General features: G+C 35.9%; 1 protein-coding gene across 1 annotated transcript; it reads left to right on the top strand.

Moving 5' to 3' along the window:
* The first annotated feature begins 1464 nt into the window (after positions 1-1464).
* TRPC1 (transient receptor potential cation channel subfamily C member 1) lies at positions 1465-23743 on the top strand. The gene is given in 12 exon segments (XM_019474027.1): positions 1465-1716; positions 2949-3050; positions 3920-4122; positions 5565-5696; positions 7391-7586; positions 9279-9615; positions 13126-13265; positions 15351-15494; positions 19681-19856; positions 20017-20218; positions 20773-20967; positions 21807-23743. Coding segments are annotated over 12 exon segments (2307 nt in total). The 3' UTR covers positions 22035-23743.
* Positions 23744-24483: the final 740 nt, after the last annotated feature.

Raw genomic sequence — 24483 nt, forward strand, 5'->3', positions numbered from 1 at the left:
CGGCTGCTGCTGGGGGCAGCGCGGTGTCTGGCCTCGCCTCGGCGCCCGGCTCAGGAGGCGCTCCGCGGCGAGGCCGCCCTGCTCCGGCCCCGCCGCCTCCCGCTATCCCTAGTACCAGCGGGCGCCGGGGGAAGGGAGGCGTCGGGCCAGCTCCAGTGTTTGTCGGGGAGTTCGTTTTGTGTCAGAGGAGTTCGTAAGATACTTGCTGCGTTCGCTGTCAGAGCGTCCGAGAGTATACAGTTGTTGTAAAACTGGGGGCTTATCTAGACATGTAACTCCCCAGAATGAGTGAGACTAGTTTCCTGTGATTTGCACCCATGGTGGTGGATGGGAAGAGATTTTCCTTTCTGAAATATGCTACTTGCTTTAAGAATATGTTTAGTTACCCTTAAGTAGCGAAACAGCCTTAAATCAAACTGATCTTAACATGTCCAAAATATTGGACTCTAAGATAGGCTTTTAATCATGTGCTGAATGGTTATGTGTACTTTAGGACATAAGCATGGTTGTAGAAGCCAGTGTGTTTATATGCAGAGCTGTCTGCTGGCCGTGTGTTTAGGTTAGTTTACAACCATAGGAGTGTTTCTGCGGTGACGTTAGCCAGCGGGCTTAGGAAGTTTGTTCTGGTGCTCTCAGTGGCGGGATGCCTTGCTGTCAGCCAACTGGACCGAGAGGCCCAGGGAGCTAAAAGGATGCACAACAAAAAACATTAAAAAAAAAAAATTGTCTGTATAACAGCTGGTTTAGTACTCTTGCAGATTTTGTACGTATTCTACTGCACGTAGAAGTATTCTACCTATACTTCTGTAAGTATTCTGCACTAAGGTCTGTCTTTGTCATGGTCTTCTATGTTGCAAAATAATTTGTTACCCTAGAGACAGAAGTAATTCGAAGCTTTTATCTTTGGCAAGAAGAATCAATTAAACAGAATAACACTAAATCGGGCAGCCTGGTGTGTCTATACGTCAGTCAAATAAGAAAGTGCAGCTTACTGTAGTTAGCTTTACTTGCTCATCAAACTTACTAGCTTGAATTTTATAACATTGCAGCATCAGACCACACCTGCTTTGATGATACATACGCTAAAATTGGAGTGATACAGAGAAGACTAATGTGGCTTCTGCTCAAGGAAGATTTAAACCTGTTTGTAGCGTCATGGAGAGGGCTTCCTGAGCCTATGGCTCTTTTGAAAGGAGAAGCCTTCTCTGCTGTAGTTGACCTTGATGTTTCCTGTGTCTCACAGGTTACGTATGAGCTATTGCCCCAGTTTTGAAAAGTACCCACGCTTTTGTGTGTGTTTGTTTTTAGGACTGGAACTAAAGGGGTGGACTAAAGTACATGTCTTAGTGCTTTCCTGAAAAAGACCTCCTGAAATATCTTTAGTTTCCTCCCTGATGAGAGAATGCTTATCTATCTTGACTTCCTAATTGTCTGACATATTCTATGTCTCTTGTCAGCAATGGAATGTTGTCTTGTTTAATGGTAGCTCGTACTTACAATGTTCGCATGCTTTTATTGCTTTATAATAATACTAAGTGACATTCATACGTTATTTGTGCAGGTGACTATTACATGGTTAAGAAACTCTTAGAGGAAAACAGCTCGGGCGAAATGAACATAAATTGTGTGGATGTGCTTGGACGAAATGCTGTTACCATAACCATTGAAAATGAAAACTTGGACATACTACAGCTTCTTTTGGATTATGGCTGCCAGGTATACAACACATAAGTTATTGAAAATTTTCAGTGTAGTCATTGATCTGTGTTCTACTCTTTATATATCTTCTCAGTTAATCTGTCAGAATTTGGAAGGAAATAGAATCTGTTTTTATAGGCAGTTCAGTTCTTTTTCCATTTGGTGATTGTGAAAGTGTTTTCTTCTCACTAATTTACTTTTGTAGTGGGATTTTATTGGCATGGCAAATGTATAAGTAACATTTTCAATGATATTAACAAGTCTGAATTTTATTTTAAATGTTATTCCTGTTGCAGAGATAATGTATACATTATCTTCAAGCAAAATAAACAGTATATAGTCAAAGTGCATCATATTAAAAAGCGTAGAATGCAGAGATCTCTTTGGCTGTGGAGTATAATAACTTCTAAAATGGTGGCAGTTAGAAAAATGCACATTATATTAGATGATTTTAAGCTAAGGCAAGCATGCATTTCTGCAGTGCTTTCTTGTTAAACTTGATCTATGCTTGATGGCAGAGGCAGTTTCATACCAACAATACCTCCTTAACTATATGCAACATCTCGGCTGCTGCTGGAAGAGTTGTAGCTGTGATGGCTTAAGTACGCAAGACAAGAAAAAGTAATACCTTTTGTTAGGTTGTTTGATATTACCTGGGAAAAAAACAATAAGCTTTCCCCTCCCTGGATCTCCTTTTTAGTGGCGGTAATAAAAGCTGTGTCTTTTTCTGTTATTTTTCAAGTAAAAATTTCAATTTTCTGAAGTGAATTAAAAAGAATAATATCAACTGTAGGGGAAATGAAAAGCTGCTTAGCTCAACTTAAGAGAAGTTTCAGAAGTAGTTACCAGCCCAGAAAAAAACCCTTATGTTCCTGGCTTTACCACAGAATGAAGTATCCCATATGCCTGAGTTGTGTTACACAGACACTTGATTTTAACGTTTTTAATAACCTGTAAACTGTCCCTTAAAACTTGATTTTTGCAAGTATCCTGCATCATCTTTGCTGGAAAGTCATTTCTGCAATTGGTTCTTCTGCTGTTCGTGCAATGAAACAGATTGTCAGTAATGCTATGCTATCTCATGGAATGACAGCCTGAATTTGTATCCATCTTATGCGTGGTGATAATACAGAACATCGTTTTAGTACTTTAAAAATAAATTAAAAAAAAATGCAGTTTGGCTTCAGATTAACTCTTTATGCTGTTTAAGTTACTGCTGTTTTCACATATGACTTGTTTTCTTTCCTTAGTCATCGGATGCGCTTTTGGTGGCTATTGACTCGGAAGTGGTGGGAGCTGTTGACATTCTACTTAATCACCGACCGAAAAGATCCTCCAGACCAACCATTGTAGTTGAGTGTTGTTACTCCTTGATTTTTGGTCGGGGAGTGGGGGCTCTTGTGTTCTGGGTAACGGTACTATTTAAAACAATGTTCTTAAACGAAATTCTATATCTTTAAGGTGATAGAATCTGGACATTAGGGATTATTTTTATAGCCTCTTTTCACTTAAAGGATAGAACACATTATTTTGCTTTACCGCCTAAGGAATCCAGTGGCTTTATACGTGCCAAATGCTAACAGATGCCTGGTTAGTCCAGAAGAGAAAAAAAATATAGAGTGGTTATAAATCTTCCCTTGTAGACTGTTTGCAAGGTAATTAGCAGCCATGACCTATAATGGGTATATTCATGTATTGAAGCTTTGTAGATTTTTTGAGCAAATCTATAAATATCAAATCTTTACCTTGAAATTAATCATGTGAAACTTATCTTGGCAATGATTAAGTATCAAAGAACGTTTAAAAGTTCACACATAGAGGTGGAGGGAGGGAACGAATAAGGCGTTGTGTAACAGAGTATGTTAGTCAGGATATTTTTTCTGCACTTAGTAAATATATTCACAATAATTTTTTCTGAAACTAGAGCAAAATATACTTTTTAATATCATGCATGTATATTGGAGACGGTAGGCACTGAATGTCAGGTTTTCTATGTAAATAAACCATAAACATGTCTGTGTCCATTTTTCTTTTTCCAGTATTTATCTGAGGGGTGTTTGAATGTTGTTATAAATTTTTCCTTATTTTCATGTTATGAAACATAGGAAAATATTTTGAAGGAGAGATTGATTGTTGAACAGTCAAAAAAAAGCCCTTATATGTAAAGACTGTAGTAGAACTGTGTGTAATAAATTTAGATACTTCCTACATTTTATTCCAGAAACTAATGGAACGCATTCAGAACCCAGAGTACTCGACGACCATGGATGTGGCACCTGTCATTTTAGCTGCTCATCGTAACAACTATGAAATTCTCACCATGCTGTTAAAGCAAGATATATCATTACCCAAACCTCATGCTGTAGGCTGTGAATGCACACTGTGTACTGCAAAGAACAAAAAAGATAGTCTACGACATTCCAGGTAAGACTTACCAGTCATAGACAATAATAAAAAAATTCTGGTCTTAATTCTCTGGTATTGCTTGGGTCAGATTCTGTATATTTCCTTTTTAAGGTGAGGTTTATGAGTGGCTTCCTTTAATATATTGTAGCCTTTATTGTGAGAGATGGTAGTTCTCGGGGATGGGTTGTGCTTGAAAAGGCTGGTGGGAGGCAGTGGCTTTTTTTCATTTTGGTTTTATTCTCTTCATCACTGTGCATATTAAGCTAAGTGCCTTTCCTTTCTACCAGTTGTGTCACAAACACTCTAGCTATCTTTGGCTTGGGAGCATAGGAACTATGCAAATACAATTTTTCTTAAGTTAGTTAATACTTGGGGTTTTTTGAGCCAGAATGAGGAGGTGGATAATTCTGTATCCTGTTTCTAAAAGTGTTTATGTAGCATGGATTGAGGAATGCAAACTAAAGACAGTTTTTTTGTTTTTTTTTTCTTCACTAATTTTGAAAGTTGAAAGCTGTTTAATAAAGGCTCAAATGAGGAGAGGGATTTACCAACCTTAACGATATTTTGTCTGGTTAACTTGACAACGTACTTGAGGGTTGTTGTCAATTAATTGTATTAATTGAATACAATTTAATATGTGAGAGTTGGGGTGAAAAATCACAGAGCTCAAAGACCATAAGTGGACTGCAATTACAATATACAATTAATTATTACATAATTACTCCAGTATGTATCCAAATTACTGAAAAATAAGGGAAGTGAAAGGGTAATGGTTACTGGTATTCAGCTACTACAGGCCACATTCTGGTATCCATCTGACACCCCATGTCATTAACTTCAGTATGAGAAAAGGTGTCAGGGTATCCCAAGCAAACAAACAGTAGACACTTTTGAGATAACAGCTCTTAGTTTGAACTAGAACGGACTACAGGCCTTGCTTCAGTGTTCATGAGTCGCTCGTTTTGCAAGAGGAAAGCATCCCTTCAGTTGCTTTCCCTGAATTTATTTTTTCGTATTGCATATTAAAGCTCCCTACTGTTTTTAATTTAGTTTGTTAAAATAGAAGATTGCCTTAAATGCTTCAGTTCCCTCTCTTATTTCCACCTGAAGAACCATAAGAGCTACTGCATAATACTTAAAATGTCAAAATTTTACCAACACTGTTACCTTAACTGATGGCCGCCTGCTGATGTACTGATAACAGTTGAAGTAGTGAGGAAAAGAAGAGGGAACCAGTTTGGCCAATTTTTGACGCTTAGAATAATAAGGATTCTAAGTATCTGAAGGACAGTATCTTCCATGACGTATCACATTTAATGCTTGTAGTGTCCGATTTTAAGAAACTGAGTTGTTTTGTCGTTTCAGCTGACTGTTTCATGCAAACTTTTGGAATAGGTTCTGATTTGAAACTGCTGATCAAATGAAACATCTTCATTTTGCTTGCTGTTCTTTTGTCACAGGTTTCGTCTTGACATTTATCGGTGTTTGGCCAGTCCTGCTTTAATAATGTTGACAGAGGAGGATCCGATCCTGCGAGCTTTTGAGCTTAGCGCAGACTTGAAAGAATTAAGCCTTGTTGAGGTTGAATTCAGGTAGGAATTGAAAACACAAATCAACTTTAATACTTTCATGAAATTACATGTATAGAAATGTGTATGCATTAGAAAAAGTTTATTCTTAATTTTTTGTAATTGGAGTGTTTAAACTGATAATTAGACATAATAACAAGTTATATAATTTATGCCTCATTAGCAGTCATTTTGACAGTTTAATTACTTTAAATTCTTTTAGGTATAGACAGTTCAATGTGTATAGTTGCACCAACAGTTCAAATTTCAGCTCTGCTCTGGAAAAATAAATAGAAATGATGCTAAGTGCTGACTTACTTCAAGATCACACAGCTGTTACTCATATCAATATCTCATTAGTACTCTGCACTTTTTTTTTTCCGCACATCAGGGTAGAAGTATGCAACACCTTGTTTATACTGACCTGACTCATGTTGGGAGTTGATTCGGGTATTGTTTCTTAATTTTGCTCCTTTATAAGACTCTGAACAGCATGTGTGTATGTATATATATAACATGCATATGTGTGTAGAAGATTTTGTGCTGAAAATGCCCTGTCTATTTAATGAACAAATGTTCAATATAATTTTATGTTTAAACTGTGCAGGTTTCTACCATTTTGAAACTTACCAGCACAAAAGCTTTCTGAGAACATGACAGATGTTTGTAAGGGGTAAAATTCTACTTTCCTAAACAACATATGAATTTTCTGGTTTTATAGCTGATTGTGTTTCTTAATAAGAGTTCAACTGTTGCATTTTTGTGATACAACTTGGCACTAAAATGGACTGTGTGCCAGGTGAGACAAGCAAATCATGTGGTTTCTTTTCCTGTGTTTATTGTCTTAATAAATAGTATTCAGTGAATAGTGTTTCTTAATTTTGCTCCTTTATAAGACTCTGAACAGCATGTGTGTGTGTATATATATAACATGCATATGTGTGTAGAAGATTTTGTGCTGAAAATGCCCTGTCTATTTAATGAACAAATGCTCAATATAATTTTATGTTTAAACTGTGCAGGTTTCTACCATTTTGAAACTTACCAGCACAAAAGCTTTCTGAGAACATGACAGATGTTTGTAAGGGGTAAAATTCTACTTTCCTAAACAACATATGAATTTTCTGGTTTTATAGCTGATTGTGTTTCTTAATAAGAGTTCAACTGTTGCATTTTTGTGATACAACTTGGCACTAAAATGGACTGTGTGCCAGGTGAGACAAGCAAATCATGTGGTTTCTCTTTTCTTGTTTATTGTATTAATAAATAGTATTCAGTGAATAGACTTTAATTTTCAGATGACAGGAATAAAGCAAAACCCAAAATAACTTCCCATCCAAGTGGAAAATCCAAATGATGACTTACCAGTGCCGTATTTTGAGACTACTACACTTTCTCGTCTCCTGGAAATAATTCTAAGCTTTAACTTTTTATATGGGACTCATAAGATAAGAATTTACATACTGTAAGTCTGTTTCTCAGTTTGTCTAGTGGAGTTGCAAACTAAACTGAAGCATAATTGTCATGTTACATGGTGAAACCTACTCAGAGTTGTCTTTGGAATGCTTGGACCTTGACATATGACTGTTTTTTGGTGTTTTTTTTTTTTTTAATTTGTCTTAGCATAACATACCATCCCAACCAAAAATGGATAGTTAATGATGTAATGGAAAATATGTGGGCAGCGTAACAGTATGTACTGTTTCTGTGTCTTTCAGAAATGATTATGAGGAGCTAGCCCAACAGTGCAAAACCTTTGCTAAAGATTTGCTTGCACAAGCACGGAATTCACGGGAGCTGGAAGTTATTCTGAATCACACATCTAGCGACGAACATGTAGACAAGCGAGGATTGTTGGAAGAGAGGATGAACTTAAGCCGCTTAAAACTTGCAATCAAATATAATCAAAAAGAGGTTTGTCTTTGCAGTAATTTGATAGGCTTTCCATATCATGTTTTGCTAGTAATTCATTTAATTTGTTGTTCTGCCTCTAGACATAGAAGTGGAAATAAATTTGCAAGAGTTGTAGAAGAGATGGTAATACACAGAACATCTGCATGTGAAACAGGGAAATGATACTGCAAGATACCGAGTGTTTCTTCAGTATTTACTGTGGAGAAGAATGTAGTATTTTCGATATTGGAGTATAGACTACTGCTCTTTTATGAACAGGTCTGATAGTGGTAATTATTTGTTCAGCTCCTCATTAAATCCTTGCCTAGGGAAGCATGGATCCTTAGGTGCCATACATGATTTATCATCTTCTCACTTGTCATTAGCGTTCAGCTTTGGCTCAGGCCTCGTTTGTGCTGTTCAGTAATTATGTTAGACCTATGCTGGTATAACTGAATAGCGCTTCTGTTCCAGAATAGTAGCGCCTTTTTATGCCATCAGTATGGAACTTATTTCATGCAGTAGGTCATTGTTGTCTTTCTCCCTTGGCAAATTATAACTCTAGTTTTGCTGTACTAGAAGGCAAATGTATATTTGTGGGATTCTGGTACAAGGGCCGGGGACAGAGAGAAAGTTTCCTTTCCATGCAAAAAATCCATTTTCAGTTAGCATTTGCAGAAGGCATTATAATTCTGTCTGTTCTACATATCTAGGCTTAAACTGTTTGTGAAACTGTTAAAATACAGTGTTTAAAAGTCGTAAGCCATAGTTATGGAATGTCCTTAGAACCGGCATTACACATTTCTGGTATGCGTTAAACAAGCATACTGAAGTATCTCAGATGTTCTTCTGGTTTTGAGCATAGCTTGTTTTTACCACAGTGGTTGGAGAATAACAACATTTTTTTGTGTGGCATGAGGAAAGTATCTTTGCAGAATATGTTTTATTCCTGGCCAGTTTACTATAGAGACAGTTTTTTGTGATGCTTTCTGAAATGTGATGATAATATCAAGGTTCTTTTTGTTGATATTTTTTAAATTAAATGACAAACCATCCTCCAGTGAAATATATTCTTTTGTAACTCCATGCAAATAGGCATCTGAAATTTGAAACTACATTTGCATAATCTACATAACCTTCAGGCCAAAATGATCTTCTTTGAGGGACTGATACAACATAGCTAACTCTGATTTAAAATTAACCCCGCTGAATAAAGCCATAATAATTTTGAGAACTGATATGTATAAAACTGCTTGGCCACGTTAGTCCTCATCTTACAAGGTGTTGTGTTTTACAATGTGGCTCGTATTTTACAATAACAGCATCTTATTCTTCAGACAAGATCACTGCATTTTATAATAACAGGCAATGAAGCTGTCTGAGGTATGATGTTATTTATACGCTAGATTTCTAAATAATTAGAAATCAAAACTAATTCTTAACCTGAAAACCATTAAAAGTCTAGTATGTGTAATTTATGTTTAGTTGCTGGCTTTAGAAGGAAATTAAAATAATGGATGTTTATAATCATAGTGGGTCCGTAGCACTTTTGTTCTCTTACGAGATAATTATTTCAATTTAATATTCTTGCCTGTTCATGGGTAACTACACATAGTTTGAAAATGAATTTTAATAATGTAAAGTAGTAATCTGTATTAAGAAACCTGAGACTGATTTCTTGTTTGTTTCTTTTCCCCCCCTCCCTCCCGACAGTTTGTTGCTCAGTCTAACTGCCAGCAGTTTCTAAACACTGTATGGTTTGGACAGATGGCAGGCTATCGACGCAAGCACACATGCAAGAAAATTTTGACTGTTTTGACGGTTGGCATTTTCTGGCCAGTTCTGTCCCTGTGTTACTTGTTAGCCCCTAAATCTCGAGTAGGTCGAATAATTCACACTCCTTTTATGAAGTTTATTATTCATGGAGCTTCATATTTCACATTTCTGTTATTACTTAATTTGTACTCCCTTGTCTACAATGGGAATAAGAAGACCACAATGGGACCAGCCCTTGAGAGAATAGACTATCTTCTGATAATATGGCTAATTGGTAGGTATGATTTGAGTAGATTGGATGACAATTGCTGATGTTGATCGAACAATAATGATTTGTACTACCTTCTTATGAAATCAGCATGTTACTCATTGCTTGACCGAAGTTTGCTCTTTGGAGGATAGTGTTACAGGGAAAAAAAAAAAACCAAACACGTTTTGAGGAAGGGTTGTGAAGTGTTACAACAATCTCTAGTTATCACAGAAAGTGAAGTAGCAGAAACAGAATGTTGTAGGATCTAACAGAGGAGGAATGTGAATTTTTCTTCAGAAGGACTGGTAGCATTCGGAGTGATGTAAGTGAGATTCAGTTGTGCAATAACAAATTAATGTAAAAGTTGTGTATCTTCCTAGACATTTTAAAATTCTGATCTTGAAAAGACAGAAAAATAACATGAAGGCAAAGCAAGTGTGTGTTCCTCAGATTAATAGTTTTGTAACAGATAAGAGCCCGTCATCAACTAGTTTTCCTTGGTGCTAAGTTGAGGAATAAAGTTAATTCAGACATTGCTTTAGATTTTTTTCCAATAACTTTTCATGAATAGGTAGTAGTATTTAGTATGTAGGTGGTTTAATCACTGTGAGTCAAACTTGTTTTGTTTTTTCATCAGCCAATGGTCCATGAAACTTTTAATTTCTTGCAGCTCTCTTTTACAAGAAGTGTTTGGACAACACTCTTAGATACATGGTTTAACTTTTAGGTTGCCCTGTGTGGAGTCAGTAGTTGGACTTGATGATCCGTGTGGGTCCCTTCCAACTCAGAATATTCCATGATTCTATGAATTCTATAAAAAAAGCAGTAGGAATGATCTGAGCTTCTTAATTACTTGTGTGTCTGTGTATGGAATTATGCTAGAGTCTGAATATTACTAGTAAAATTATTGTTTCTTTGAAAATCTAGCTAAGATCTTTATGTAATTGTAAAGTAGATTAAAAGTATTTGTGCATTGTATGCAAGTTAATTATTTTTCTGAATTGTAAATAGTTGGAGTAAGCACGCAGCAACAGTCATAAAATAAATTCCTGCGCTGTTTCCATTTCTATTTTAATATGCTCTAACTAGATAGAGCAGGAGGATTCTGTACATTTTTGCTGGACTAATGCAACTTCAAACAATTGCCAAAATTTAGGGTTCTGCAAAATCTGTTTCATAGCTGTAAACGTGAAATTTTTATAGCATTGTACTCACCTCAGGCAGAGGACTTTGAATGTATATACAAAATTACCAGTTTAGTGGTATATCAACAATAAGTAACAACCCAGTCTTTCATGACCAATTCTGTAATGTTTGATTTGAAAAGTAGTTAATGATACAATTTGGACTTGTTGCAGAGTTGGCGTATTGTTTAAAGAAAAAAGTGTATGTTGTACGTATTTATGTATGCATGCTTATGCATGCATACTCTGTCTTAGTGTATTAAATTGAAGGTGTGCATTTATCTCCTCCTTGTTTTAAAACACAGAAACAAGTATTATTTTCCCATATTAAAATTTTCCATTTCTGTGTGTCATTGTCACCGATTATCATAACTGTACCTGAAAGGATGCATGTTAATTCTGGTTGATGCAGTAGAGGGAGCACAGGTATAATTTTTGTTGAGTACTCATGAACTTTTGTTTTGGTTGGAAATTCATAAACCTTTTAACATGTTTTTGGTTGGTTAGCGTGTGTTAGCTTTTACATTAAAATTTGGTAGATAAATTCATGGAAACTTATACCTTAATGTAAGGTAATTAGATATGTATAATTTGGTTGACTGGACTTGTAAAAAGCAATGATACAGTCGAAAACACGACAGTTTTTATCTAAGTAGTTGTGGGTGGTTTATTTGTTATTTTAGGGTGGGGTTTTTTTTGTAATGGTGATTTCTTTCATTGTTGAGCTATATTAAAACTGTTGAGTATTTCATGCAGATTTTGGAGATACCCAGTACCCCACACACAAATACCTGCAGGTCTTAAAAGAAACTTGAGAACTTCAAGTGTAGAGTACAAATCAGTGTTACAGACTCCTCCTTTGTTTTGAGATTAAATATCTGATTTTAGAAATTCTTTTGTTCCGTCAAATCTAATGTAGGCAGAAAGTGTGTCATTAGGTGGTCTTGGAAATTTTAATGAAAGGCTATAGAAACATTTTATTTTCTTCATGTAGTATTTTAACATGGATTTCAGATAGGATTGAAAAATAACCTGTAAGTAACATAAATGCTAAAAATCAGGTTATCTTTCACATTATTGAATCTTAAGATTTTTTTAAATAGTAATTGCATTTATAGCTTAAATGCATATTTTGTAATGATGTATTGTACTGCTTCCTTACAAATATTCAGTAAGTTGAAAAAGAATGTATTTAGAAAATGTGTGACAAAATCAACTGGAATAAAAAGAACCATGTAACAAGGATTTACCTACAGTATCGTCTTCCTTAGTCCCATTAAAATACTTTCTAAAAAGTCTTTTAACAAACTGTGCACAGCACACTTTTTTTTATTATGCCTTCCACCATGGCTGTAAAGCCGACGGGACAAATAAAGTCATGCAGAAGTATCTGATTTTTTTTTTTCCATTCACTGGATCTTGCTCTTACTGGGCCAAAGTTTTAGAGAAGTTGCAAAGTCCTAAAAGCTGAACCACGTCTAACAGTTTTTAACTACCATTTATACACATGCTGCTCTTCTTGTCCTAAATATAGTAGCATACATCTGAAGTACTCAAAAAAACATTAAATAACTGATTATTCATAGAAATCAAAGGTGCCATTATATTTCATCTGACGGTCCTTTCAAATTTTATAAAAATGTTAAGTCTGTAACAGACATTCAGTTAGTAAAATTCTTAGGAACTGTATTTTTCCGTACAGCCAGACATGGTTAACAATGGTAAAATTGTGTTTGCTATAAAGATCCTGAATATTTAAATGTGTGTTGCTCTAAGTTATATTTCTGATTTTTGGAATCCTAAGTCATGGTCTCTTTTCTCTGCTAATGTTGTTTAATATCAGTTAGGGTAGGAAAAGTTTCTACTTTTCGGATCTTTTCAGTATCAGTTACTGAGCTGATTATTCTTAAAAAACGTTTTATAATACGTACACACTTCCAAAAAATACTTGATACTTTATGTAGCAATGTAATGCTTTCTATAGCGCTTTTGGAAAAAGGTGAATACTTTTCATTCAGAAAAAGCATTTGTATTCTAGCCCTCTACCTTTATTTAAATTTGACCTTTTCCTGTCCAATTTTTCTCCTATTCATTTCCTCTCATGCCCTTTTTCATTGGAGAACGTGTTTCTTAGTTGGAAGGTAGGCTTGAAAAGGTTAAACATCTTGTTGCCTTATGATTAATGCCTGTAATCCAATGCAATGCTTTTAGTAAATTTATTTGATTACTCCACTTCTTTCTCTTTGCTAAAATATCATTTACAAAAGCCAGTCAAAAGTGCTTTAGTTATAAAAGAATATCTATTCAGTGCAATGGCTTGACTTCCCTGGCTCTTTTTTTTTTCCTGCAGGAATGGTGTGGTCAGATGTTAAAAGACTCTGGTATGATGGTTTAGAAGACTTTTTAGAAGAATCCCGTAATCAGCTTAGTTTTGTCATGAATTCCCTGTATTTGGCAACTTTTGCCCTCAAAGTCGTTGCCCATAACAAGGTAAGCACCCATCTTCATAGATCCAAAGCTCGTCTAGGACTGACTGGGCAAGTACCATTTTAGTACATTGCTGCAAAATATGTGAAGATGTGTTAGGTGTGGCATGTTAGTAGTAGTATGTTGTAGTTAAGTGTACTACATTAGTAATAGCCAACTACGTGGATACAGTTTAGGCTTCCAAGTTAAATGTTCTTTGTGGTATATGCCGTGTAGTTGTCAAGATCTCTGGTCTTGTTGCATCTTGGGCTTGAAAGAGAAGTTGATGAGGCAGATGGGAGTTAGAAAACACATCAAGACATGTCCAAGTACTCAGGGACCCCAAACAGAGCTACTGTCTTCCTTGTAAGAACTGGTGGGTCTTCCAAATGGCTTGATTTTCATTTGGAGAAATCTCCCCATACAGGTCACCTGATTGGGCATTTGAGCTCGCCTGATTCCATAGATCAGTACTATGCAGAAAGCCAATAATAATCCCTGTATTCAGATTGCCTAATGCTTTTTTGTTATAGAAAGTTTTATTTAGCTTTTGATTACATATGCTCAAATGTCATAAGTGGTTGGGGGGGCGGTTTAATTGGTTTTGGTTTGGTTTGGTTTTTTGGTAGTAAGGAAAAAAGCCCCAAGACCATAGAGGAGCCTTGTCTTTTCTCTGTGAAAAACCATATGGATTTGATTGAAGATAGAAGTTTTGAAAATGATCATTCCCATTCTGTTGCATGTGTTGTTAGCCGCACAGCATATGGCAAGCTGGCAGACCAATGGAATATGAATATTTTAGCAAAATTCAAGCCAGTGCAGTAGCACCATTATTTTGTATTGCAAACTGTGAGTTGACAGCTGTCTGGCAGTTGGGAGGGAAATAAACTGGTTCAGTTCTTCCCAACTTGGTGTTTGGCTCGTTTCCCTGTCCTTGCATTGATTCAGAGTCTGGCAATCATTTGGAAAGGAAAGCTCAATTTCTTGGGAAAAAGCGAGAGAGAATGCCATGTTGGGCTGCCTTCCCAACCATTTGCTTTGTAACCAGCACGTGTCTGTAGTAGTAGTAGTTCCTTTGCTGAGATAAGAGCCCTTTGCTGCTAATTTAAGTTGTAACCTTTTTGAAGATGCAGGACTCCTGTCCTATGTAACAGGCACATGATGGCTTTTTTTGCCACTTTTATATGGCAAAATTTATTTTTATAGTTCATGACTTGTTTAGAAAACCAAATGAAAATGCCTGTTTTACATCTTAGGTCCATATTATAGGCACTGAACCTATAAGAAATAAAGGAAGAGTCTCTGTAGCAGAAGGATTTGTACACATGCAATTGCAATGTATAAAAACATGTTTATCCCTGTTTCTTGCCATCTTTGTGCAGCACACCTTTGGGCAAGTTACTTTAAAGCAGCTTTGAGTTCCTTCGTTTTTGAATGTCCATTTTGAGACAGCAGAAGCTGGTAATAGAAATGCTGAATGTTTTCAGCCAAGCCAAAAGTTAGGAATCTGTGGATATTCCATGAATAGTTGAATAAATACCTAGTGGATATACTTTAAGGGTGTGTTTACACCAACAGTTTACTTGTGACTTCCATTCTCTGTAGTCATTCAAAAATCCATTGAAGAAACCCTAGGTCCTAAGTCTTTCTAAATCTTTCTAAAACTGGTTAAGACCAGCTGTCACCACATTGCAGTTGCATGTGTACATTAGTTTTCTTTGCAGCATTTTAATGTTGGTTTTGACTGAGGCCTATCACACTAGACAATGCACATGTTTATAAAGTACACAAGTCCCTGTTTCAACAAACCATGCAAAACGGAGTAGAAGGGAAAGCGGAACAGAGGAATAAATGGTTTGCTGAGCAAGTGAGTGGCAGAGTTAGGTCTTGAATTTAAATAATCTGATTTCTGGCTTCCTCTGGAATGACTTTTAAAATACCTTTGTCTAAAAAGAGTGAGATATCTGAAAGAAGTAAGCCATCTATATAGTATGTGTTAATTTCTTTTATGCTATTGCCTGTTTTGGAGGCAGAAGTAGGGAGCGGTGCACGGGTGCATTTCTGTATTTATCATGTCAGTGATCTCAGTTTGTCCTTTTTACATTGCAGTTTCATGGTTATGCTGAAAGGACGGAGTGGGATGCATTCCATCCTACCCTGGTGGCAGAAGGTCTTTTTGCTTTTGCTAATGTTCTTAGTTACCTGCGTCTCTTCTTCATGTACACAACCAGCTCTATTCTGGGACCACTCCAGGTGAATATCATTACTGCTTGAGAAAATATTAAACTTGATCTTAATTTGCTATGAAGAGTCTTATTGAAAAGAGAAAAAGAAGAAATTAAAGTAAGAAAGTCAGAAAGTAAAAAGTAGAAAGAAGCGATATTGCATTGAAGTTTGGTTTTTTAGCCTCTGATGTAAAACATACTGATGTAGATGGAAAAAGGTAAGAAAAAGAATGGAAGACCTAGTGTGGTTCGCTTTCTTACAATATTTTTTCCGTGATAACTGTACCTATACTGTCTTTTTGTTTTCATCTGTTGTTAGCTTAACATACTGCATAAGTGTCTGCAGTTTGAAAACTGTAAGGATCGGGTTCTTCCTGTAAAGTTCTATGCAAACAATTGTCCTAACTTCTTATTTCTAAAAGATAGATGAATGAGACATGTAGCAAGGGAAGAGGAATCAAAAGCCTTTCTGTTCATGTTTGTGATCTCGCTGAAGTTGCACGTTGAGTTGAATCGTGCAAATTGCTTTGGCTTGAAAGATACAAATCTCTCAAGAGTATTGAAATAGTCATCTATTTATAGCCAGTTATAAGAAGGGAGAACAGGTTTCTTCTTGGAATTTGCTGGAGCCTTCCAGTGAGTAATAATGACAGTAAGAAACACATTTTAATTATGTAATACATTTAATTCAGTCATCCAGAGATGGTGGGGGGAAGCATTAACAGTCTTGTGTTGTGATGCTGGAACAGTAGAGACCACAACAGTTTCTAAGCTAAATTCAAATTTTTCACTTTAAGTTAGAATTTAACCTGGTTTTGTGCAAAGAATTTAATTTTCTTTTCTCGATTTGAGAGCAGACATGGAGCTTTCGACTGAGTTTATGCCATGTGGTTTTTTTTGGTTAGTTGGTTTCTTTTTTTAAGCACAGACCCTCTCATCTTAGTCTTGGTGTTATTCATCATGATAAACTTCAGATAAACTGGGTGGACCTGAGGGTGCAATATGACACTATACAGAAGGTCTAGTACCTTTGGGGGTAGGGGAGGGAACCTGGCCTATTATTAAGACATCACATTTAGGATGCAATTACCTCCCTCAATCCTTTTTAGATTAAAAGGAGGAAGAAAGCTTCCTTCTAAAAATATTGTGAGTAGAAGTCACCTCTTACTCCACTAGCAACATTTTTTTCCCTTCTGTGGTTTTTGAGGAAGAAATTCCTTCTAAAAATATTGTGAGTAGAAGTCACCTCTTACTCCACTAGCAACATTTTTTTCCCTTCTGTGGTTTTTCTTCAGCTTGAGTCCTCAGCACTGACTGGTTTTGTTACTTTGCCAGTGAAAAGCCCTTACAAACTAAAGCACCTGTTATTAAAAGCATACCTTACTGAGAAAAGCTTTGCGTAGGTATACTTCCAGCTTCTCTGGCCTCGCTTCCTGGGAGATTTATGACGACAAATCTGATCAGACAAGTCACTGCTTTCTTGTACCAATTTTTTTTTTTTAATTCATTTATTTATTTTTCCCCTGATAGTAATACGATTTAGTTAATATAGCTGGTTGTCAACATCATCACTGGGTTTGCAAGTGTCTGTTGAATGAAAAGACGCGTGGAATAAATAGGGTGGTCATCCAGTGATTATACTGATGGAATTTGTCCTAATAGGTCAAATCAATGCTTTGTCCTCTCTTCTAATGAACAGGACTAGTTTTAAGAGCTTTGTGGCAAGAGGGTGATCTGAAAGGGTCCTGCAAGAAACATTATCACTATTAAGTATAAAGGCAGAATAAATATTTGGGAGCAGCATTTTTTTTTAACTCTTGCTCTGCAATTGGAGCTGTACCAAAGACGGTTCTGAAGTAAATAATTTTGGCTCAGATCACAAGGTCTTGTATCAAGGCTTTAGGATCTATCTGAAAACCTCCAGCTTGAAGGTTCAGCTCATTTTAATGAGTTAGAGTACTTTACCTTGCTGCACAGAAAATTATCTTTTAGAATATTTTTGTTTCATACAGAATAGTCCTTCTCTGAAAAGAAAAATAATTGCTTGTTAAATTGGTCTTTTTAAAATCATCGTAGAAAGTGCTTTAAAAAGAATGTTCATAGTTCTTGTAACCAGTTCAATATTATTGTAATATGCCTGTTTCTCCTCTGAGGGTTTTGTTTGTTTGTTTTACTTCTTGCCCTTTTCTCTCTAGCTGTGAGTATGTTGCTGCAAATTATTTTTATATTTTTTCTTTTATACATTTTTAAATGGAAATGCACTTGCATACTTTGAAAAAAATACTGAAGTCTTGATGCTGCAGTAAGCATTAGGCTTGTTATACAAATTGATTGAACACTGACGTCTCTCCACATTTTAAAGAGACTCACTGTTTAATGTGCATATTTATTTATGTACTATATCTTTCCCAAGTTTTTTATTAGGAGGCTATGTTATGAAATTTTCCAAGTAAATAAAAACAGTCAACAGTCACCCCATTCAGTGGTACAGTGAAGCTTATGTTATTCTGTTGGCCAGTACAGCTTGTGCAACAACTCTTACAGTATTTTCTGAAAGTAGGTCACAAAGTTCAAATGGTGGTAATCAAATATGGCATGGAAAACCCAACAGTGTCGGGGGGGGAAAGGCAGCTACTATGTTCTCTTGGCTATTAGAGTTATTTTTAAGCATTCAGTTACTTTACTTGTTGATTAATAAAACTTATTTTAATACTGATTTGTAAGTTGGCTGTGTGTGGTGGGTTTTATTATTAACAGAAGATAGAGTAACATTCCCCTAGATTAGATCATTAGATTTCAAATGCTTAGAAATTCTAAATACTTAGGAAGGAATAGCATGACTATATGAAGAAAGCAACTGGTATTTGGGCTGTCTTGTTAAACTCTATTCCAAACAAAACAGTTTTGGGTGGTTTGCACTTTTTGTGCATTCCTGTTTCATTGACTTTGTCTCCTCTTGCCTGCGACCGTGTGTCAGTTAAACAGCAAATGTTTTGTTGTTTTGGGTTTTTTTTTTCCTTTAAAAGGATAGATGTGATGAAACAGTATGATGGGGATTACATTCATCCTCTGACCGAACAAAATAATTACTGCAGTAATAATTATTGCAGTAACAATTATAATAGTTGCAGATTCTCCATGTCCATGGCAAACTGTGCAGAGAACCAGAGAGAATCTGCTGTGCAACAGGGGTACTCGGTGAGTTTCCAGCAGCATGGGAGGGAGCAGGAGCTGGCACTTCATCTCCCAGTAAACTTGTACTTGCAAAACCTGACCAATGATACAATTCTGGACTATGATTTGGTACAGATTGTGATTCGTATAGGATTAGGCTTTCCACACACTGATTTATATAGAGGATTAGATTTACTCGACCCTATTTTGAATATTTGCATTCTTTATAATAATATATTGTTCTCTGAAGAAGTTTGTAGGAAGAGTACTGTAAATGCTGTAAACAGTTTATGCTGTGTCTGTGTAAAAATTTGTGCTTACGACAAAAGTAAGTCAAGGTCTTCTCTGTGTTGGAAAAATGCACAAGCATAATTTTTTTTTTTTTTAAAAGATTCTGTATTTGTACTGTTGCAAGCTTCTGTATAGGATATTCTGAAATGGAAACTAATGATCTGAATTTAGTGTCGTATCTTCTGCACTTTATACCCTTCAATTTTTATGTGCTTACACACCTACACATTGTGTATATTTAAAATCTTACATAAAACATGCACTGAATTAATACTGTGTTCTGCAGATGGGCTTTGGTATGCTACTTTTTGATTAATGATGAATTATGATTCCAAATGTTTTGATTAATTCAGTGTCCTTATTAAGTGTTTTCTTAACTTTCTATGATGGTATTTATATTCAAATGCGTTTAATTTACTGATTTTACTTATTGACTTGTGAGTTCCTTATTACCGTTGGTATTACACATAAAGAATAAGGTGTACATACTATTGCTTATGGTTAATTGAAAGATATGAACTTACCAAGTGATGTTAAAACTACTTAAGTTTTCTTTTAACACCTAGAATTTTTCACTGAAAAATGGTACAAGGGTACCTCCTGATTTTGAGGTCTGTTTAGCTTCTTAAATTTCAAGTTAAACATTTAAAATGTAAATAGATACTTTTTTCTTGATTAGAGGCTGAAGGAGAGAATACAAACAAAAATAACTACGTTTTACTAAAATTGGAAATGAATCTATTTCACAGATTTCAATGGGGCAGATGCTACAAGATTTTGGAAAATTTCTGGGCATGTTTCTTCTTGTCTTGTTCTCGTTCACAATTGGATTGACACAACTTTATGATAAAGGATTTACTGTCAATGAAGGAAAGGACTGTGCGGGGATTTTCTGTGAACAACAGAACAATGACACATTCCATTCGTGAGTTTGATATCTATGAAATAACTGTATTTTTCTAGCCCTTAATTCCTAGTAATTAAACAAAACTGGAATTTTTCACTGAATTTCAATTTACATTAAGTAAACTCACTTTTGGTGTTCGCTTTACCTAACCAGATATTTTTTTTTCTTGTTTTTGTAGGTTTATTGGCACGTGTTTTGCTCTCTTCTGGTATATATTCTCCCTGGCACATGTAGCAATCTTTGTCACACGTTTTAGCTATGGTGAAGAATTACAGTCTTTTGTGGGTGCTGTTATTGTTGGTACCTACAATGTGGTGGTTGTGATAGTATTAACTAAACTCCTTGTGGCAATGCTTCATAAAAGTTTTCAGCTGATAGCAGTAAGTGGTTTCTGATTAATTACCAATAATTGCTAGCTGTATCTTTGGATTTTATACAGATTTCTTCCTAGGATGTGTAGACTAATCTACAGACCTTCATGGATGAGCTCTGTCTCTGAGCTCACAAGGGGCATCTTTCCTTCAAATATGAACTTTTTATTTACTTTGATCCAAATAAAATGGGTGCTTTGCACGTTGAACATGTGCAAGGTTTTGGCCCTCTGAGAATTAAAGAGTTTCTTGATACAATGGCTGTTCAAGTCAAGATGCTGTTCTTGATAAGGTGTGGTGCTTGGGCATTTGATGGGGGGTTTATACCTTCATAGCTGAATTCTGTATTTACACTAGAGTATATCGTGAATTGAAGAGATTTGTATTTTAATTATTTAATATTAGTAACAAATTTATTAAAATACTATATAATCTATATATGAAAATACTATATAATCGAAGTTAAATAATGGTCAGTTTTTAAGGTATGAGAAGATAAAACTTATGAAATAGCCTGTTAATATTTTTGCTTCTGATCTCTGTTAATGTTTCTGATGCTTTAGAATCATGAAGATAAGGAATGGAAGTTTGCTCGTGCCAAGCTTTGGCTTAGCTACTTTGATGACAAATGCACGCTACCCCCACCTTTCAATGTTATTCCCTCTCCCAAGACTATCTGTTATCTTTTCAATAGTCTCAGTAAATGGATCTGCTCTCATACATCAAGCGGCAAAGTGAAACGTCAGAACAGCCTAAAGGTAAGAAATGACTGGGGAAGCTGTAGGCTCTGAAGCTGGGAAGGTGCTTCTTGCTAATACGAATCAGCAAATTGCTGCATGAAGCTGCCTGTCACACGGTGACTGCTACTAACGTAAATAGGAACTGTAGAATAATGTGTGTTGCATCCAAAATATAAATAAATGTGTTACGTATTTCTACTTCAGTAAGATTCTATTAACTTTCAGTTTTGGGAATTTCAACTCCCTTCCCTCCAACCCCCGGTTCCCCCAGAAATAGTCTGGAAAAAATGCTTTGATTGATTGAAAACTCATAGAAACCTCCAGGAAGTATGTGCTAATCTTAGAAGCGGTGAGGTTAGACTATTCTTTGCGGAAGGTAATTGGTTTTAAACATATTACAGAAGTGTCAAAACAAATAACCAAAAAGGATCACTGCAGCCTGTCATTGTTGGGGGAAGGGATATTTTTGTTGTTAAGTAAACATTTTTATTGTACCCTGTAATTTTGCATACTAATTTTGCATCTTCTTGCTGACTAAAATAGCACTAAATAAACTAAATTCAAAGACTTTATGGAAAGTGCACTGAGAAACATTCAGAATTACGGAACTCTCAATTGCTCATAGGACGATTATCAAGCCAGGGAGATTAAAAATTTTCAGTTTTGCTGGTACAGCAGATTATAATTTAATTTAAATTTTGCTGGCAATTTACATGCATTGTACATTTGTGCGCATCAGGATGTATCTATAAAATAGCTTTGTTATTTTGTTCATATTTATTCTCTGTATAATTGTATACAGGCTTTAGGGCTCAAAAACCACTTTTCCATAGTAAATGTGTAATGTTTGTTTAAAGGAATGGAGAAATCTGAAGCAAAAGAGAGATGAGAATTACCAAAAGGTGATGTGTTGCTTAGTCCACCGTTACTTGACTTCCATGAGACAGAAGATGCAAAGCACGGATCAGGCAACTGTGGAAAACCTAAATGAACTGCGGCAAGACTTGTCAAAATTCCGAAATGAAATGAGAGACCTGCTTGGCTTTCGAACTTCTAAATATGCTATGTTTTATCCAAGAAACTAAGGCCTAACTTTTAAAGGAAAAGTGTGTACTTTTAGATACCTGTAGGTGAAAGTGTTGACCTAATTCTGTTGCCAGACCAAATAGAAAAGAAGATTATTGCACAATAATACATTTGAAAATGTGTTTGCATGAGTTGCGGAAGTGGTGGAAATAAATGCAAAAACAGATACAGTAATTTTCTTAAGCTCTTAGTGTGTATATAAAATTTGTATATAGGAATTTTTTTAATGTTCCTCAGACTGTGGCTGTCAGGTGTCAAGAGCTTCATAACTAGCACAATGTGTTTATTTCTTCTATTTTTGCTGTTTGTTCCTTTTTGATACTTGTTTTTCAAGTTGTGGGAGAAGATAGGCTTTTTAAGACAAAAATCCAGCCTACGTTTATTTTTAATAGAAAAGTCAGATATAGAATAATAGAAAATTTCCAGCACAGTTGGAAATTATGTTTGACTGTAGGTTACAGTGCATGCGGAGACTGTATGGCTCTGAAAGAGGCAGTTCTAGTGCCAAGTTTTCTTTGTTACCATTGACTGTATGCTACTGTATGCTAACATTTATAGAATACAGAAAATCAGATCATCAAGACTCTTCCCTTTTGTGGGAACATTGACATTTTGAACTCAGACCAACCATTTCTTGAGTGTTTATGGTTATATGTAAGACAATCAATTCCTGCTTGGATTTTTTCAGCGGTGCCTCAAAAGTACGTTTTACTATACATATTAAGATTGGGAACAGAATTTTAAAACTAACCTGTGAACTTTTAATGTTTAATATCTTGGGTTTTTACAATGTGGATGATAAATTATTTGAATTATTAAAACCTGTGATTTAACAAAAATGAGGTGGAGCACGTGAGTGCTATTGTTTGCAATGCTGAACAATTCCTGTGGAACACTGTACGCTTCTTTCTGTGAGAACATACGTTGTATCTGGTCATTGGACAGCAGTAGTTCAGAAGGGCCTGCTTTAGACAGGTTTTACGTATCCTACTTTTAAACTTGTCTTTCTTTTTTCCTTTTTTTTTTCCACAGTTGTTGTCAAGCTAAGCATTTTTTTTGTGTCAGGAATACTATGTTTTGTGAAAACACGTGATTTGACTTTGCTTACAATGGACAGTAAGGGCTTTGTGGATTTTCTGTGCTAGAGGGTCCTATATGGCTTTATATGCTTATATATAATTCAAGTTGACAAATTGTAATTGAGAAATGTGAGATTCCTGTATTTTTAATTATGAAATAAGTATATTTATGACAGCTGAAGGACTGATTGACAATTATACTGTTATGATGGTGCTCTTCTAAAATGGTCTTATGTCCAGAAGGCGCAGGTAGCCATAGTGGTCTTTGACTACAGTTGATTTGGGGAGGTTGATAGAGTGGAGGCTTACATGAATGTTTACTTTTTTGAAGGAATTCTTATAAAACTCTTTTCTTGTAAAGGTAATATATTTTCTGTACTATGAAATTATGTATATCTGAACTAGGTTTTAATACTCTGCTTCCAGAAGTCTTATAGTATAGACATATTCTGTTGGCTTTTCACGTGAATAAGAAGCTAACCTCTTGTGTTCAAAGCAAAGAGGATCACTGAATTTTGTATTTGGACTCAGATTTCATGTTTGAATAATACACCAATCTAAAAACTATGTGCTGTGTATGCTATGTATATCCAAGAAAGGAAGCAGACAAATAAAAGCTCTTTGAAAAATACGGTTGTATTAATATTAGTCATATTTGAAACACATTGTATCAGGTACCACATTGAAAGTAATTTCTTTGTCATGTTAAGGTAATAAGTTTAAGGAAGGTAGCTGGTATTAATGTGTTATTACCTTTTTTCCTTGTTAACTTGAAGTTCATTTAAATGGCTTCATGCAGTGCCATGAAGTGATGCCTGAGCTAGTTCCAAACAAGCTAGACTGGATTCTAGATGCAGTGTCAGCTGCTTGGCACTCAGCTCACACCGATTAGTTCTTCGGGGGAGCTGGGTATGTTTATCTGTATGAAGCAGCATGCTAATGTAGCTGCCCCGGGAAATGGTTGAGTCCCCATCCCTGGAGGTGTTTAAAAGACCTGTAGATGTGGCGCTTAAGGGACATGGTTTGGTGGTGGACTCGTCAGTGCCAGGTTAACGGCTGGACTTGATGATCTTAAAGGTCTTTTCCAACCTGAACGATTCTCTGATTCTCATTGCTTTCGATATGTTAAGCAGAGTCACTCAGAGCTAGCTCGGTCATTGTCACGTGGCGCTGCGTTCTACTACAGTGTAGACGTGTCCTTGGGAGGAATTGTCTTATTTCAAGGTGCTTGGGGGGGGGGGTTGGATTGGATCTGGGGGTTGCAGAGTTTACATTTGTCCCTGGAACGCCTACCTGTAAAGTGATAGATACCAGAGAGAGAGGAGTTCGTTCTCTGTAGTACCTTAGTTGTATGACACTTCGCATCTCT

This window comes from Aptenodytes forsteri, unplaced genomic scaffold (genome assembly GCF_000699145.1).
Source record: "Aptenodytes forsteri isolate BGI_AS27 unplaced genomic scaffold, ASM69914v1 Scaffold184, whole genome shotgun sequence".
NCBI lineage: Eukaryota > Metazoa > Chordata > Aves > Sphenisciformes > Spheniscidae > Aptenodytes > Aptenodytes forsteri.